This window comes from Ctenocephalides felis, unplaced genomic scaffold (assembly GCF_003426905.1).
Source record: "Ctenocephalides felis isolate EL2017-DRISC unplaced genomic scaffold, ASM342690v1 CF-g0.4_SCAFFOLD_02222, whole genome shotgun sequence".
Classification (NCBI taxonomy): Eukaryota; Metazoa; Arthropoda; class Insecta; order Siphonaptera; family Pulicidae; genus Ctenocephalides; species Ctenocephalides felis.
Genome location: NW_020538376.1, coordinates 7,006 through 26,161, shown reverse-complemented (window position 1 = coordinate 26,161; position 19,156 = coordinate 7,006). Strand labels below are relative to the sequence as shown.

The 19,156-nt window shown below is 34.8% G+C and overlaps 1 protein-coding gene across 1 annotated transcript; it reads right to left on the bottom strand.

The window, feature by feature from the left end:
- Positions 1-7,638: 7,638 nt before the first annotated feature.
- Positions 7,639-8,666, bottom strand: LOC113380568. Its single transcript, XM_026619751.1, has 2 exons — positions 8,499-8,666; positions 7,639-8,238 (listed from the first exon to the last, which is right to left on the bottom strand). The coding sequence occupies exons 1-2, from the start codon at positions 8,664-8,666 to the stop codon at positions 7,639-7,641; spliced, it is 768 nt and encodes a 255-aa protein (XP_026475536.1).
- Between the last annotated feature and the right edge of the window lie 10,490 nt (positions 8,667-19,156).

Here is a 19,156-nt window from a genome sequence, read left to right as displayed (position 1 = left end):
TGGTTCTTATTTATGTTATATCATCATTTTTATTTCCGACAAATTATTTACTGCATTTATAAACACTAATAATCTTTTTGTCTTACTATCTCCGGTAATTAAAAATATCAAATACATTTCTAATAGATTATTTATTTATTTATTTATTTGTTTATTTATTTATTCAACGCTCGAAGCAATAATATTATATAGTTACACTTTGAAGTGTACAAATTATAAGAGATAATAAGTGAGAAAATTAGAGTATTAAGAGTTCATAGATATAACATTAAGAATATATAACATTAAATAAAAACTAATAAAATAAAACATTTAATAAACTATAAATCATTACTTAAGACAGTCTTTTAAGGATAATTTTCTGGCTTGATTTTTTATATTTGTCACCGACAGACCAAAGATATCAGTCTCAGAGGCAAATTCATTTATTATTTTTGATATTCTGAACATGGGTGCGCGTGAAACAAATTTGGTTTTAACTCTAGGTATTTCCAAAGTTCTATTGTAACGTAACATAACGTTAGGTACGACAAATTTGAAGCGTTTGAGTTCTGGGTATTTTCTTCTAGCATCGAGTGGCGCAATGTTAAGATGGTTGTACATTTGGGACCGACTTATCTAAAAATTATTCTTGCATCTGCGGAATCTTACATGATTGACAATTTTTTTCTGGATAGATTCAATTCTGTCAATCTTATATTGTTAAATCGGGTCCCAAATTATAAACCCATACTCTTATATTGGTCTAACTAAGGTATCAAATAGTACACTCAGGGTAGCATCATTTTGAAAATCTCCACTGTTTCTGAGCAGACCACCGAGTATACAATTTGCCCTTGACACAATATTGTTCAAGTGAATGCTAGCTTTCTATCTATATATTTCCAAATCACGGATACCATCCACTTGCGGAAGTACTTCTTCTGCTATGAAGTATCGATGATTAGAGTAGCTTTCACTGCCGCTGCAAAATAACTGCGCATTTACTCACATTCAATTTAAATTTATTTATTTCACACCATCTAGATAAACTATTTAAGTCTTCCTGGAACGCACACAAATTTCCTTACACACAAACCTTTGTTCCTTATGCCTCTGTTTATTTTAGAGTCATCCGCAAATAAAGAAAACTCCGACGAGAAACCATTGCTAAATGTCATTCACAAATATACAAAATAGCAACGGTCCAAGCTGAGAGTTCTTGCGGCACTCCTGAAGAGATTGTAAATTCATCTGATATGGAGTCAATTAATTTCGCGCGTAGTTTTCTACCTCTCAAATAGGATTCAAACCAATTATTTAACCGGCCAAAGCCCGGATTATGATTAAAGAATGGAGCTATTTTATTATGGCGGACATTTCATATGCCATATACCAGAGGCAATTACTTCAACCGGCCAACTGTTAATACTAATATCCAATCAAAAGATTTATTACTTCTTTTAACTTGCCATAATCGAGTATCAACACCGTCAATTATTAAAAGTTTAGCTCTTGATAATTATTTGCGTATGTAGTTTGTGACATCGATTAGTACTAAATTAACACCGAATTGTTTACATGGTAACGTGATCACAGAATGCAACTTCGCGAAATTGATAAGGAATGCAGCTTTTCTTGACGGTAGTAATACTATTATCTAAATTCCGTCAGAGGGAAGCTTATCGAAATATTTTGTTATAGATTGGTATAGTTATAGTGTATTCTGCAATCTTTTCCCTACACATGCCGATTTGCTTGAAAATATTTGAAAGGTTATTTTTCCCATTTTAAACACACAATATATGCAATATGAACTCTCGATGCTTAATATTTAATTGTTGGACCATTTCATTGATTTTTTTTCGGCGGGGCATGCATATCGTTTTTTTACTTATCGTAACTCATTTCGCCAAAGGATGACTAATAGTATTTTCTCTCTATATTAATTAGCCGGGCCTTGATATAATTTATATCACATATATCTTATTATAACAGACATTTGGCGGTTCAATATTTCTAATTTATCATTCTGATCGAAATCGTAATTTATTTCCAATGATTTCTTGTTCCTATTTTCATATTTTTTGGCATAATCAGCCAGACAAACATACCTTTAACTTTTATGCAGTTTACTATATTTAGTCATTAAATCATCTATATATATATATATATATATATATATATATATATATATATATATATATATATATTTCCGTAGAATCCATATTTAAGTCTTTTAACTCGTCAATCTATTTCAGCATCAATACTCGTATACTCGTTGGCCGAATATTCATGCAGATAGTTTTTCTATACTGTTTAGAAAAAAGCGACATAAGAACGTGAATTAAATTACTATTAAAAAATTTGTTATTTTTGTTTTGTTGTCTCACAAAATTTTTCCTTCATACTTTTATTATTGTTGTCGCAATCCTCGGCTGCTTCTCTTAAAAGCTTAGATAATTTCCACTCTATCTTACTAATATAATTAGTAATATAGCTTATTACCGCATATTCATCTGTTATAATCTGAAGATTAATGTTTTATTGTATCTTTTAATGCACCCTCGACAATGTATAATTAGTTTCGTTCTAAATTTCTTTAAAATATCGTCTTAAAATATATTTATTCTTTCAAAACAATTTATTCATGTGATGTGTTCCATTCCAACCTTCATTACGTACGTCTTCGTGATTAAAGATGTCATTCAAGTGGACATTCCATTCAGCCGGTGTTTTCACTAATGGCCCAGAATTAATTGGTCACCTAATTCTGTAATGAAACAGCAATGATGCAGTTTATATCTCCGAAGAATACATATGAAATGAATGTGACGTAGCAGTAGAATAGGTAAATCTTTGGCGCAGATTATGTCTTACGTCATCTCTAATACTTAAGAAAGTGGATTGAGTCGCACTCCTGCTCCGGATGTTACGAGATTGGGGGTTCATGTGTACTCTGATTCAAGTATCATCTGGGAAATCGTTGATAGCAAGAAATGATTGATGTTCAGGCCTGCAATTGATACTGCGCCGCTTGTAATAATATCCAGCCTTCTTGGCTGTTCGCCTGGTTCAACATCATTGTCTTCTAGATCTAGAAGCTCTTGCGGCTCAACTTGAGCGTCATCGCCTGCCTGTGGTGGCTCTTCATCTTGATTATCATATATAGCGCTCATTTTAGCGTTGTAATACGTTTGTCGCTGCTCAGGTAGTAGTGGTTGGAGTTGATAGTAGCCGAGGATGTTTTCTGTTGGTTGGCCTCATTCATGTAATCCGGTGGTAGGGGAGGAAAGAATCCGGGCTCGCTATTGGCTAATTCTGACAGCATCATGTAACATGATACATATGGGGAGGGCAAAGTATAATAATATAATTAGGAACTAGGAACTGGCTTTGGATCGTTTTGTCTGGGGAAGGTGGTTGAATGTTAATTCCCAAGACGTCAATAGTATTACCAATACCCGAAAGATATTGGTGTAGAGGCTGTGGCATTTGCAGAAATGGTACAGAGCGATCCAAAAGCGTGGACCGGTGTTTCAGGTCGTAAACCTTTTCTTGAAGTACTTTGTAAGCACGTTGCCAGAATAAAACATTGGCGTAATAGCTAAACATTCGCAAAGTTATGATGCGCGCGAATCCTTTACTAGATTATGCAATAGCTGTATATGTTTGGTCTACGATATCCTGGTATCCAGTGAGGTTATTCTGGAATGAATACCGTTTTACTCTCGTGGAACCCGAAAGTCCATTTAATAACACATCTTTTATTTCGAGTGGATCGTTATTAGGTTTAGTTAATGTTGTTGACTTGAGCTGTAGCGTAGATCTGTCTATCGCCATAAATTCATCGAAAATATATTGGTTTTTGTCGCAATATCTACATAATTTTCTTTACGTTACAGTCAAAATACTTCGCACACGTTACTGGATCATTTCTTACCATTGTGGTTTTCGTACTATAATTGAATGAAAACGCTTTGTAAAGAGATATAGTTTGATTAAATTTTCTGAAATGCATTAATGTTTAATTCAGGTCATTGCGATTCCGCAGCATATAATTTTAAGGAGAAAATATTCTTGCCCAACTTTCGAATGAGAGCCAATACTTCTTTTCTCTTATTTTTCCTGGCGAAGATCTAATATATTTCAAAAACCTATAACCGTCATAACAATTTACGGCTACCGGATGCTATTAATTATTGTGTCCAAAATAGAATCAAACAGGGATTAGGAACATTATTTCAAATATATTATAATGAATTTAAGTCAAATTACATTTTTTCACTTCCATAATTTTCAATTTATTTTCTAGCCTTTCATTTTTTCAGCCATACCAGGAGTTCATATTTTTTCAATATATTCCTAATGCTCTCTGCCGGAGTTTTCCAACCAACTTTCTTAACATAGCTTTGCTAAAAACAAAACATTAAAACACGATTACCTCCAAATCATTGTACAATTTCTTTCAAGGTGCAATTATAGTTTACCAATTCTGTGACATACGTTTCATCATTTAGAAATTCTTCACAACAGCTAATATCATCTTTGCATCAAGTGGGAATAAAGAGTCGATGACTTTGCCATTTTAATAAGATATCATCAACGTAGGACAACTCGAATTTTATTTTATTTAATCAAAACAATATCATTAATCTTAATAGTAGGGAGTTTGCCCATTTATTTTTACGCTGCTATATATTTAGGTATTGAGTAAACCAAATGTTTTAGAATGGATCTGTTATGGAAGTCATTTTTTTTAAATATTTTTTTGTGATTAACAATATGGTGTAATCTATACGGCTCAGGAAGTGGTGTCAGTGGTTTCCCGATCAAAAAATGGCTCGGACTAATAAAGTGGTAGCCAAAAGTGTTCTAGAGTTTACAACTGCCTCAATCTAAGTGAGAACCGTAAGGTATTCTTCGTATGTCAAATAGTACGATTCTATTACTCTTCGAATATTACTTCTGGCACTTGATGGATCCCTCTCATAAACTACCAAAAATGTGCGGATTACGATGGAATGAATTGCCATCTTACTTCAAATAGTGAGCTTAATTCAATTAGGTTAGGTTCCGTTTGACCATATCCTTTAAAATTTAAATTTAAAAATCTTTAATTGTCACTATGAATAGTAATACAACAGCCACCAACTACAACACTAGACACAAACTTATTAAGGCGCGCACATATAAACTAGCCTGCTCTTTCAATACGATCAACGGTTTAGGTACTCAGTTTATGAATCAACTTCCACTCCATATCCGAAACTTAGACTACAAAAAATGCCATGCTTCCCTAGTTAAACTTTTTAAAGAATTAGCTACGCTCCCTTAGACTAGGAATGTCTCCATTCCAAAATTCTAAAGTCTGAGCGGATACTGATACTGCGTCGACAGGAACTGTTGGTGGCAGAGGAACTTTGGGTCCGAGGAGCCGTGAACTTTTTCTGAGGTTTTTTGGCCTTCATCTTTCTAACTGAAAAGATACCTAAATGCATTATAATATTGTCCTTTGTTAATATTTTGACGTTTCTTTGAATAGCTTGGATTACAACATCGCATAGCCGTAGGGCCGAAAAATTCAGTTTTTCTTTATTACCTTTTGCAGAAAATTTATTTGCCTGGTCTTTTGTTATTATATTTTGCATTAGGGCGCGAATTGTGGCTCTTTCATTATATTGGTTTTTAGGGGCCAGCTCATGTATCAAGCCTGATGCGAAATTTTCCTCTTTTAAATTTTCTTCCAATTCATCTATTTGTTTCATATTCTTTAACGGAAATGTAATGACTTGGTTTCGCTCGTCTTCATCTAAAATCACTAACGATTGCACCTTATCCTCAATGGCAGAGGTAGTTAGTTTTTTTTTTAAAGATTTTTTATTACATTTAATATGAAAAAAATATATACAATCTATAAATTTACAACATGAATATCTATCTTCATTTGAAGATAACAAAACAATTATTTAAACTATTCCCTTAACTATTACTTTAATCTAAATAATATTCATTATGTGGCAAAAATATCACAAAAACCACAAACAATATATTTAAGGACAATACAACACTAACAAAAACATAAATGTTGCGGAAAACTTTTGAAAAACTAAAACTGAAATATTTATTTTAACTAAAGATCTTTTATAAAACTAGGTAGAACATAGTTAGAATACCAGAACATATCTTTTGTCACAGATTAATTGTTGTGTTATTTTGAAAAAAATAATTTTGAGATTTTATTTACTAATTCCATAATTTCCGGAACTTGTATTGCCTCATGTAGTATATAGTGTAGATCGACTGGATTTCTTGATCTTTCTAAAACTATCCTTATGCAGATTTAGTAGCTTGAGTACCATTATGAACATCTTGACCTGTCACAATGTCAGGCTCACAATTTTCTATTATATGTACCAAAATCTGGACATCTTCCGGTAACTGTCTGGCGTGATATCAATATCTAAACTTGTAGTAGAACTATTCAAACAAATTTGATTTTCAATGCATTTATTGCATTTAAGTCAGCATTGGTGTACTTCAAATGCAAGTTTTGAAAGCGTGGATCTAGTAAAGATATAACGTTCGACACCGTAACATAGTATTGAGTGCACAATTATTTATTTATGTACTCCAGCGGCTGCAATAGATTAGATAATTCTCTAATTAATTTAACTTCAGCCTTTGATACAATACCGAGAGCATTTGCATCACTGATTGTAATTTGTGCGACATATGAAGATAATTTTAAAAATCTTTCTAGCATGTAGTAACACGAATTCTACCTTATTTTTACATCTAATATGAACTTTAAAGGCTCATGCGAACTTTCACATTAAGCCTTTTTCAGCTTGTCTGAAGCTACAACACTTGTTCTAAAACATTTGACTAAGTTTCTTACTTTTTTAACAAAATTTATAACATCAGGATCAGCAAGTGCTTTATCTGCAATTAAATTAATAGTATGTGCAAAACAAGAATGGTGTTTTTAGTTGTTCCATATTTATCAAAAAAATACGCATAACACATATTTCATATTACTGCCGTTGCGGTGATGATAGCTGCTGTTAAATTATATACAGCAAGGTATAATTTAGGCTTTTTTTAAAATTTGTCATATCGAGACGAATTGTGCTTTGTAAAAATAGCGCCAATTGGTCATAGCTCTGGATATCTAGAAATTGTACAATAACTAATCGTGATTATGTTATTTCTCACAATTGGGAATTTGAAAAAAAAAATTATACATTTATTTTTATGCGCTTTAAAACCACATTATTAAATTTATTGATATGTGAAAGAAAAAAGAAAAAAAAAGTTTTTCAATTAGTTATGAGCGTTTAAAAATTGATTAAATTCAAAAATTAGTCATGTGACCGTTAACGCGCCACGATTGGCTACCGTGGCTGTGACTTCAGATTGTAATTGCAACCTCCTAACATTGACTACCGTGCCGTTACTCTATTGGCGCAGTGCTTACGGATATATTTTACGGAACTTGATAAACACGTGGTAAATTTTCCTTTAAAAACGATTAGTTGAAGTTAATTTAGTTCAACTATGTATGATACAGGATATATAAAAGCAAAATGTTCCTAATATTGATATAGTTATGGTAGCTATTTAGCCATTTCTTTTGTCATGAAAATATTCTTAAATTTAACTTGAAATTATAGGTGTTTGTAAATTCACTAGTGCTGCTGCGATGATAACAATATAGTCTGTTAAAGGTAACATATTATGATTAACAACCGCATGAGGTTTGAGAAAATCAAACTCTCTCATTCGTCTAATCACGCGTTCTATATGAATACGTAGAGCAGCGATTCGTTTGCCTTGTAAAACATTGGATTGTGATAATTTAACTCCAGCACTCACTAAAGGTGTTCGAATTAATTCAATCTTTTTATTGTCAAGAAGCTGAACAATATTCTTGAATCCTCGATAAGCCATTACAGCACAACCTTCGGGTAACTCTTCTACTATTTCGCTTTCCTGAAATAACAATTCATCTGAAGTTCGACCTCCAAATCCGTTTGAGATGAAATTGATAAAGCCATCCGGTGTGCAAGATATTAAATATTTTAAAGTATTACACTTTTTGTACTCTGACCAAGTTAATGATTGATGCTCTGGATCACTAGGTTTCTTGATTTGAATCTCAAATGCATCAATAATAGCTACCACATGACTATAAGAACATCTAAATGTTATCGGTAATATTCTTTTTATATTATCAAGCTTATGCATGTAAACAAGCTTTTTAAAAAAATGTGTCAATACCGGAATTGTTTTATTTAAAATAATGCTAACGTTGCTTACACTCATTCCGAACTGTTCGCTTAATCTTTCAAAACTGTCTTGGCGTCGAATTTTCATTAAAGATAATTTTATATTAGTCATATTGGTATTAGAAATAACACTGAGACGTTCTAACATTACATTAAATTTTTGAGGGACTCCAGTATAGGCCCTCAAATTGTCATTAATTAAATAATATGTGACTTCTACAATTTCACCTTTTTTATAGGAGACTGTGAGCTACAATCTATATAACTCGAGTCGCTATTCTCTGAAGGCTCATAAATCTCTCGAGATCTGTTTGAATTTGTGGTGAAACTATTATCTGACAATTTTTTCTGATTATCTTCGATTATTGGTATTATTGGAGATGTTGCAGTACTCATGCTACCAGTTTTAATTGGTGAGCAGGACTGATCTACTCCGGATGATTAAGGTTCACAATGGACTGACTTGCTACAATATTTAGGATTTACTTGAATAGCAACAGCACGACTATTAAAATCGATTGGTGTTTGTGTACCAACACTGACTTTAATTATTATATTTGAAGGAGCATTATCACTTTCAACATCAACACTGTTGCCTGTTATGGCATCAATATTTGGTTTCTAAGGATTAACAATTTCCATATTACCCGAAGATTCACTCAAAATTTCTTGAATTAATTGTTGTCTTCGTCTTTTTTCTGAAGCTGGTCTGGAAGTCCCTCGTCGTTTACGATTAGGCTGACATTCAAACTTGTGTGGTACCACATCAATTTTAATCTTAGCTTTACCTACGTTTGTCGTGTAATATATATAATTTTTCATATCATCCTTTAGCTGCAAAAGGAACGTATAATAAGAATTATATAAATGTTTTTATAATTAGGAAACAAAACCATCTTAATCTTCAATCTTATATAGTTCAATACTTAACCTAAAACGTCAGAAAATTATAAATATATCAAAGTTATTTCTAGTTATCAGATAACTTTAAATGATTAGTAGAAAATTGAAATACTTATATCAAAGTGATCTTCACAACAAGAAAAATTCGATTTTGTTTCAGGATAATCTCGGTGCACTGCTTGAAACCACTTTCTTTGACGTTTCTCGTCACCAGGAACATGCAAAAACATTTTTTCAGGAGTTGTCTTTGTTGTATTTGTACATAATGGTATAAAACAACAGCGATAACATTTTACATTTGAGAGTTTTTATATATTTTTGAATATTTAACATTGACCGAACGATATTAATAAAAGTTCAAAGCATAGTACATGTTCAAAGCTGTATCTTACAATGAATCACCCGTAACAGAATGACGTCACACGCGCTTTGCTTCGTTCGGGACTTGTCGGCGCTCAAATTTTAATTTGGTATAACTTTTTAATTATTGCGAGAAAAATAAAACTTTGTTATAAAACTTATATATGATCTTTCCATTAAAAAAAAATTCAAATACCTAATTGAATATCAATAATATTTTCAGACAATCTGTGTGAGTGAATGTAATTTTACTTTTAGTATATTATAATGTTTTTATCACAACAATTAATACTAATCACACGTAATTTCAGAAGCTTGAATTATTTTTCCATTGATATCTACTGAAACCATTCCATTGAATCATATGATGTCTACTGTAAAAAATAAGAATATGTAATACTGTAAAAAATAAAAACAACCTTTGGGTTGTGCCGTTGTACTATCAAATGCAGCTTTTGCACTAATTTCAATATCTGAATTCTCCGCGGGGGTAATTTCTTCACCTTCAGAAAGTTCTGAGTTATTTAAATCATCGTTTGCATTATAGTCTCTATTATTGTTGTTGTTCAAAGGCCGTTTTTGCGATAATAAGCAAGAGACATTTTTAGAATTTAGAAACAGGCTCACTATCTTTATCAGTGTTTGATTCATTTTCAGTGGTCTGTATATCATTTGTTTTAAATGATCTTTTTAAACGACGTGATCCTTGGGCATAATCCTCTGAAACATCAATGAATTATGTTACACAATGTCAACAACATTGAGCACAGGTGCTAACTATTAAATTCGATTTTGATGTCTATTGAAAAACTGCTCTTTTCATGTTATTCCCACCAAGTAAAGATAATTGGCCGATCTAGTACAAATTATATATATGCTCATACATTTAATATATGCAAATGCATGCTACTAACAATATTCGAACTTATTACCAATTCCAAAGTAACATCATTATTTCTTAATTTCATCTCCATTTCTTGTACATCTGTAGGCATCTGTAATGGGCAGTTCAAAAGAAATGGCAATGGGATTATGAGAAGTTGATGAATAATTTTGCTTTTGTGCTCTCACATAGAGCAACATTTCGTGTTGCTCTTTCTTAATAATTATAATTTCATAGCCTAATATCTCTAATTAATAATAGTGCAGGCCGGATCTGTGATGATGATGGTGCAGGCTGGACCATTGTTCGTGAGGACTGGACCATTGATCTGTATGGTGACGATGGGATGCGGTGTCAGTGAAAATTTTGTGTAGATTATTATGGAGGTATTGATATTTAAAATTAATTTTAGATGTTTCTCTTAGATATTTAATTGTTTTTAAATCTATTTGACTTTTTATGATAATCGGTGGGATTTTTGCCTCTTTAGTGGTGGTGTTCTTGGACGCCTGAGGTAGATGGTTTCGACCTAGTAGTGGTTTTCTCAGGGTCCTTGTTCTTTTTCGCCCTCTTTCGGCGTGTTACCTTCCTGTTATCCTCACTCTCCCTATCTGTATCCATATCTGTACGGTCCGTGAGCGCATCATATTTATTTTTTAGTGCAGTACTTGTCTGCACGTCCATCTTTTGATTTCTGTTCGACATCTTGAATTTTTTCCAAGGTCCCTGCCCGGGAATTATTCTGCTTCCTGAAGGATTTTGCGCACTGATTTTAAAATTTATTAAAAATGATATAAAAAGACTTTACAATTTTGAAAAAGAAAAAACACTTGCTAATGGGTGCTTACTTCCTGCCCATTAGCAACCCCAATCCGGCGTTTGGGGAGAGAAGTATGCAAAAGGCTCGTTCACCTTTAAAATTTTGACAGATATAATAATATATATCCAACTTGTAAGTATTAAGCCCGGTGCCTTTAAAAAGGCAAGATTTAGAATCAATTCCGGACTTAATACTTATTTCACTAAAATCTATTGAAACTTCACTAAAACTGTCTATGTGAGTATTTGACAGACAGACAGACAGAAATAAAAATTTATTCATTATATTGGTACATACATTGAATTAAATGTGGGTTTTTCTACCTTGAGGTATTCTACCCAAAGATGTATAGTTTTACATCACATTGTATTTATACAAATTTTATTATTATTATTTTACAAGGATAAAAAAAGGAGAAAAATTTTATTCTCCTGAAAAAAAATCCATTCAGTGGTTCATTGCTCATATATTTACTGGGGCTCGATCAGGTAATTTGGCATGGCATAATTCCCGTATCATATTATTTCTGGTGTGTATTGGCCTAACGCGCGGATGGTACTGTTATCGTGATTCCTACACTTTCGGTAAAAATTTTCAGTGAGCTTTTTTATGTGTTCTAGTATAGTCGGTATGTCCGTCTGTTCATGTAAATATTTCGTTGGGTAGTAGTGTCTCGTCAGTGGGTTCCTTGATTTGTCTAGTACCAGTCGCATTGCTTTGTTCTGTGCTACTTGTAGTCTCCGTCTGTTGGTCTTGGTTGTCGCGTTCCATACCGGAGCGGCGTATGTCGGTCTTATGAGTGTCAAGTAAAGTGTCCGCTTGTTCTTCACGCTTAGCGGGCTGTTGTGTTTCAAAAGAGGTCTCAGTAGATTCATCATCCCGTAAGCCTGTCCAATTTTTGTATTATGGTTTCGGTATGGTTTCGTCTATTGAAGTTGAGTACAGTGTTTTCTATTAGCTGTGTGAGTGGATGTAACGTAGAGTGCTTTTCCTTGAAGCCGTACTGTGTGTCTGGTATAATCTTGTTTCGTCTGATGTGTCTGTTGATTCGTTTGAGCAGTATCTTTTCGGTAACTTTGCTGTATTGAGGAGGCTGATTGGTCTGTAATTTTGCGGAGAGTCTGACTGTTTCCTCGGCTTCAGGATAGGAAATATGGTTGATGTTTTCCATGAACATGAAAGTGGCCTTTGGCCATTATATGGTTAACCAGTCGTGTAATCAGTATGTATGCGTTCGTTGGTAGTTGTTTCAGTATTATATTTTGTAGTCCGTCCGGTCCGAGTGCTTTCTTGTTCGGTAGTTTTTTGATTGTCGATTTTATTTCTGAAACTGTGGCAGGGTCTATTCGTAAGTCTTTGTCGTTAAATTGTTCAGTGAAATTTTGAATAGAATTGCGTACGTCTCGTCTTAAGTCTGCGTCTAATGTCGGCGTTTTGTTTGTGTATGTTTTCGAAGTTTGTGGCCAAAATTTCTGCTTTGTCTGCTGGTATCGTGGTGTAATTGTTTTCAGGTAGTTTGAGTGGCGGGATTGGTGTTGTTTTCCTGGTCAGGCTTTTGGCTGTTTGCCAAACTTTGTTTGGGTCAGTGTTGATGGTTTCTAGTCTTTTAGTCCAAGTGTCGTTCCGGTGCTCACGTATCTCATTATAAATAATTTTTGTCAGTCTGTTCACGTGTTCCTTTAGTAGTCTGTCACCAGTACGTTGCCACAATTTCTTTATATTGTTCTTTAATTTAATTTTTACTAATATTTGTTGGGGTAGCGTGTCAAATGTGATCGTCCGTGTCAGATGTGTCACAGCCTCCTCTATGTCTGTATTGGTCTCTATGGGTATCGTGTGTTGTATATTGTCTGTAATATTGTCTCTGAAAAGTGGCCAGTTGGCTCTGGAATAATCTAAAATGTTGCGTTCTGGAGTATGGTCGACGTCGAGTCTGTCAGAGATAGTCATAAAAACAGGGTTATGGTCAGAGTTGGAAAGTGTTCTAGTTATGGGTTCGGATGTTATGTGAAGGTTTTTTGTCAAGGCCAGATCGATCGTGCTGTGATGGTGTGCCTGTACGGTGGCGTATCTGGTCGGCGTGTCAGGATAGTGTAGTTGTGCGTCCGTGGTGTTGTGTTCCGTCAGATATTCGTAGAGTCGGATTCCGTTCGCTTTGTTGTAGTTGCAGTTCCATGATGTATGTTGCGCGTTGAAGTCTCCTGCCATTAAGACGTGTGTGTTTGAGTCAAGTAGGTTTTGTAGGTCCGTCAGTTGCAGTCCGCTTGCCGGGATGTAAATCGATATTATAGTCACTTTTTGACCCTTTTTACATTAATAGTTGTTATTTCAGAACCGCCCGCTGTCAGGTTTGGCACTTGCTCGTGTCTGATATTAGACTTGATCAATATCGCAGTGCCTCCCCATCCGCCTGAGTTTGTCGGTCTGTCGTTCCTGTATACTTTGTAGTTGTTGATGTAAAGTCTGTCCGTAGGTTTCAGGTGTGTCTCGTTAATTAGTACAATGTCCAAGTCATATTTTGTTATAGTCTGTTTCAGTTCGTTTACGTTCTTTTTGAGTCCGTCGGAGTTGAAGTACATTATGTGTATGTTGCGCGTGTGATTTATGGGCATGTCGTTAAAAAGTTCAGTATGGTTGTATATTTGTCATTGTAAGTCATATTGATGTTCAATGTCTTTGTCAGTTTATAAAGCTCACTGAAAATTTGTCTTACCTCGGGATCCGCTACTAACTTCCTGATTTCACCCATAACAGTAAAAAGTCCCTCTGGTGTACTCAGGTCTGGATCGGACTGGCTGGTGTTAGGCTGGATTCGTGAGGATGCTGGCAGGATCGTTTCTGGTGTTGGCTGGATCGATGGATACTGGGAGGCCGGCGGTGTTCGTGATGACGATGGTACCGGGAGTTCAGGAAACGCAGATCTGTTGGTACGGCCATCGTTGGTGGGTTGTAAGGCTGACGAGAAGCTCCTCGTCATCGGCGCAGGTGTTGGCGCTGGCCTGTATTTTTGATGTCTTTTAAGCGCACGTTTATCCCTTTTTGCTCTATAATTAATTAGAGCTGGCATTGCGAGTAGTTAGCCGGGTGGTTTTCTTGGCAGTTCACGCACTTCGCTTCTTCAGTTGGTAGTTTCGTGCACACTCCCGGTGGATGCACGTTCGTGCATTTTATGCATCTACAGCGCATGTCGCACGTGTATGAAGTATGGCCAAAGTTTAGGCACTTGTGGCACTGGATAGTCTTGTTGAGTGGCCTGTAACTTTCCCATTTAAATATATGTCCTTCTATATTATTTACTTCTTTTAGTTTGGCCATCTCTTGTTCCTTATCTAGAAGGACAATATATATAGGAAGTTTGCGTTGACTGCCGTCCGATTCCTTCTTCTTAATTTGGGCCACCTGCTTTACCTTAATATGTTTGGCTTTCAGCTCTTCAAAAACCACCGTCTCAGTTATGTCTGGATTTAGGCCAGTTATAGTAATTTTCTTTGGGATGTCGTGTTGTAATGTATAGGTGTAAAATTGGAAATCACAATCCCTTAGTATGTTTTTTACTTTTTCATGTTCTGCAATCGTATCGGCATAAATTTTGTGTAATTGTTGCTTTAAATATTGGGTCCTAAAAATTATTTTGGTGGTATCTTTGATATATTTAATTACTTTTAAATCCAGCTGGCCTTTGACGATGATAGGAGGTATCCTTGGCTCCGGTACGGTGGTGTTCTTGGCTGCTAACTGCTCTGTTCTGGATGTAGATGGCTTCTGAGTAGTAGCTTTCTGGTTTCCGATCGCATTTTCTACGTTGTTTTGCCTTAACCGCTTCTTGCGTTTCACAACCCGGTACTCGTCTATCTCTCGATTTGTGTCCATTTCACTGCGGTCCGATAACGCCTGGTACTTATTCTTTAGAACGGTGCTCGTCAAGACGTCCATATGTCTGCCGAGGCTCCCGCTCGGGAATTCTGGCGATTTTATTACGATTTACTGAATTTATTAAAATATAAAATACTGTACTGACTTTAGAAAATTTTGAATAACACTTTCAAATGTGCTTACTTTCAGTCCATTACCAATTCCGATCCAGAATTTGGAAAGAAAGTAGCAAAAGGCACTTTCACCTTATAATTTTGTGTCGGAAGCGGAGCATGCCTCTGACAAATTTGCGCTTTGTTCAAGAAAGACGCAATATAAGACCGATACTTAGCCGTATCTATGTGAGTATTTGACAGACAAACAGACAGAAATAAGTAATAGTATTTCAAGTCAAGTCAAAAACATATATATTTCGATAAATGTAAGTATGTACATTACATTTTCTAACATGATTTTTTACCCGTAGGTATATTATCCATCATTGGATATAATTTTGCAAACAATAATTACTTCTGAATATAAAAAATAAGTTCATATTAGTGTGACAAATAGAGGAAAGAAAATTTATCCTCAAAAAAAAATTACATGGCACTATTTATAATAACACATAATTACACAAAAAAGCAAACAAAGTAAAAGATTTATTTACTCTAAAGGAGAAAATCTGTATCGTGCCAAGTATCATCCACTGCTATTGGTCGATCAGTATATATTTTGGCATGGCGTGATTGCCATACCAAATATCGTCTCTAGTGTATTGGCCGAGGCCCACGATGTTAATATTAGGATGATCCCCATATTTTAGATAAAAATTTTCAGTGAGCTTTTGTCTGTTTGTGTATGTATTTTGAAGAGTAGTAATGTCTAGTCAGTGGGTCCCTGATTTTGTTAAGTACCAGTCGTAGTGTATTGTTTTGTAATGTCTGTAGTTTCCGTAAGTTAGTATTAGTCGTCGCATTCCATGCCGGAGCGGCGTATGTCAGTAACGGTCTTATTAGTGTCAAGTAAATTGTCCGCTTGTTTTTCACGCTTAGCGGGCTGTTGTGGTTCAAGAGAGGTCTCAGTAGATTTAACATCCCGTAAGCCTGTCCTATTTTTGTATCAATATGTTTTGTGAAGCTGAGTCTATGGTCCAGAGTCACACCAAGATATTTGACATCCTTCGACCACTCAACTTCACAGTCCAATACTTTAATTTTGTCCAAGTCAGTCAGTCTAGTCGTGGCATTTCGGCTCTTTGTAAATAAAATTGCCTCCGTCTTTTGCGGATTGATTCTGATCTGCCATTTGTCAGTATATTCGGTCAGTTTGTCTATGTGTGTCTGTATCTTTGTAGTCAGTAGCATCGGTGATCGTGATGATTTGTATATGGCAGTGTCGTCAGCAAACGTCAGTAACGTTGTGTCGGAGTCAGTGGGTATGTCGTGAATGTAGACGTTAAACAGTGGCGGTCCCAGAATCGAGCCCTGCAGTACTCCCGCCGTCTGAAAGATATGAGTGTAATGTTCTTGTAATGTATGGTGGAAAGTTGAGTTGGATAAGTTTATGTATAAGTCCGTCCATCCATATGGTGTCAAACGCCTTTCTCAAAGTCGAATAACACCAATCCGTCTATTCAGTCTATCATCAACCTCGGTACGGTCAACATCTAATTCTTGCTCCTTAGTTTTTATTTATTTTTACCTGAATTTACCGTTAAATCCCGTTATTTTTGTAGTTCTTTATACCTGCGCGAGTGTTTTTCCAGTACCTTCAGTTTATTAAATTTGTGATTTGTGAATTTATTTAAATATTTTATATCGTTTTATCTTTTTATTCTAATTTTTTAAATAGTTAATTACTCAATTTATTTAGTTTCATTTTCTAGTTTACTTATTTCTTATGAAATATTTCAAAATGGTTGTTACACGGAGTTAAGTGCCAAGTCAGTCCTTAGATACAAGTGTCTCAGTTTTGGACGACTCAATCGATTTAAATTCTACTGTTCTTTGCTCAAATTGTTTTCATTTACAATCTCTTGTTCACGAAAGAGATATTAAAATTGATAGGCTGACAAAAGAATTGTCTGAGGTTAAGTTAGGGAACCAGTATCTTCAGCTCAGGATTACTGGTGTTAGTTCCGTATTAGGGAATATGAGCTCTTCAGGTTCAGTTTTCAAAGAGTCGTCCACATTTTCACGTTCTTTTTCTAAACTCTGTAATGAGTTATCTGGTTTAATAAAAAAACGGAACATAGATTTGAAACAGCTTAGGGATGAATTTACCAAATTAGAGTCCAAAGCAAAGCACCTCGAGCAACGCGTTAATAATGATTTGTTAAGTTCTATTAAGAACAGTAAAATTTTGTTCCTTTCCGATAGCCACGGCAGAGGGTGGTCAGAATACTTGAGAGAATTGCTTGGACAAAAATTTGATATATTCAGCATAGTCAAGCCGGGGGCCGGATTTGCTGGCGTGGTTGGGGATATCGAGAGTCTGGTGTCTGACTTTGGTCCGGGTGACCATGTTGTTGTTCTGGCTGGAACGAATGACGATTCGTCTAATTACGCTATTCGTAGCGCTTTGGAAAAGGCTCGTCGTTCATGTCAAAAGACAAACCTTTGTCTGATGACAATTCCGTACAGATACGATGACGTGCGTTGCAACGGGCTGATTTCCGATGCCAATTGCTGGATCAACCGAGACTACGGTCGAGGAAAGTTCAGTAATCTTCGGATTCTTGATGTCAACAGGCATGTTGGTTTATCCGATTACACCAGGCATGGCTTACATTTTCTTTTCAGCGGGAAAAGAAAATTATGTAGGGTTTTAGCTAACGAGTTGTTGAGTGTCAAGGCTGTGGCGGGAATGAAACCTTACGTTTCTAATTCCTTTCGTGCCTAAAGCTGATATAAAATTTTCAATTTTATTTCAAAATATACAAAAACTATCCAATAAACTTAATCAATTAGAAGTAGTTATAGATAATTATAAACCCCAAATATTATGTTTTGCTGAACACTGGTTAAATGAGTCGGATCTTGAATTAATTAAAATTAAAGGTTATAATTTATCTTCTCATTTCTGTAGAACTCAATATGGCCACGGAGGTGTGTGCATTTTTGTAAGTGATTTCATTCGTTCTAAACCCGTTTATACTAATACTCTTCAAGTAGAAAAACTTTTTGAATATTGTGCTGTTGAAATTAATCTCTCAAATGACGTCGTGTGTCTTATATGCGTTTATCGATCACCTGACCAGAATGTTGATATGTTCATCTCGCTGATGTACGAATTGATTCATAACCTTTTTGATAAATATTCCAAAATCATTGTTTGCGGCGATTTTAATATACACTTTGATAAGCAATCGAAGCCATCCATTGAATTCAATTTGAATATGCAGTCTTTTGGTTTAACTCGTACAATACATGAACCTACTCGTTTTTCGCATCAATCTTCTTCTTGCATTGATAATTTCTTCACCAATTTAAAAGACTTTGATTCGCGTGTTATAAATACCACTCTTTCAGACCATCGAGGCATAATATTAAATTTTTGTAATTTTTCAACTTCTAAATCTACCTTTATATTACACAAACGTTATTTTGATGAATCAAATAAATTGATTTTCAAATGTCTTTTGGAAAGGAATCATGGACCTTGCTTAACAAGTCCAAAGACTCAAATTCAATGTTCGACAACTTTATTTTACATTTTTATTCAACTTTAATCAAGCTTTTCCTCTCATTAAGAAAACCGTTTGCCCAAAAAATAATACTTAACTCCTTGGCTAACTAAAGGGTTGAGAATTTCACTTAAAAGATTAGCATTTCTTGAGAGATTATCGGTACATAATGATAACATGGCTTTTATAATTTATTTTTTGAAATATAGGGCAACTTTAAATGATCTAATCAATTTAGCGAAGATCAAATACAACGAAAACTTGATTTTTAATTCAGCTAATAAACAGAAAACAATTTGGTCCTTAATTAACTCGGAAATCAACACGAAAACTAAATCTTCACAGATTGATTGTCTTACAATTAACGGCGACAAGATTAT

What these genes read in the sequence shown, in the direction of transcription:
- LOC113380568 (XM_026619751.1), bottom strand. Translation starts at nt 8,666, where the DNA reads ATGAGTACTGCAACATCTCCAATAATACCAATAATCGAAGATAATCAG. An exon ending in CACAGTCTCCTATAAAAAAG is followed by an intron (nt 8,239 to 8,498) that starts GTGAAATTGTAG and finishes TTTTTTAAAAAG; the next exon opens with CTTGTTTACATGCATAAGCT.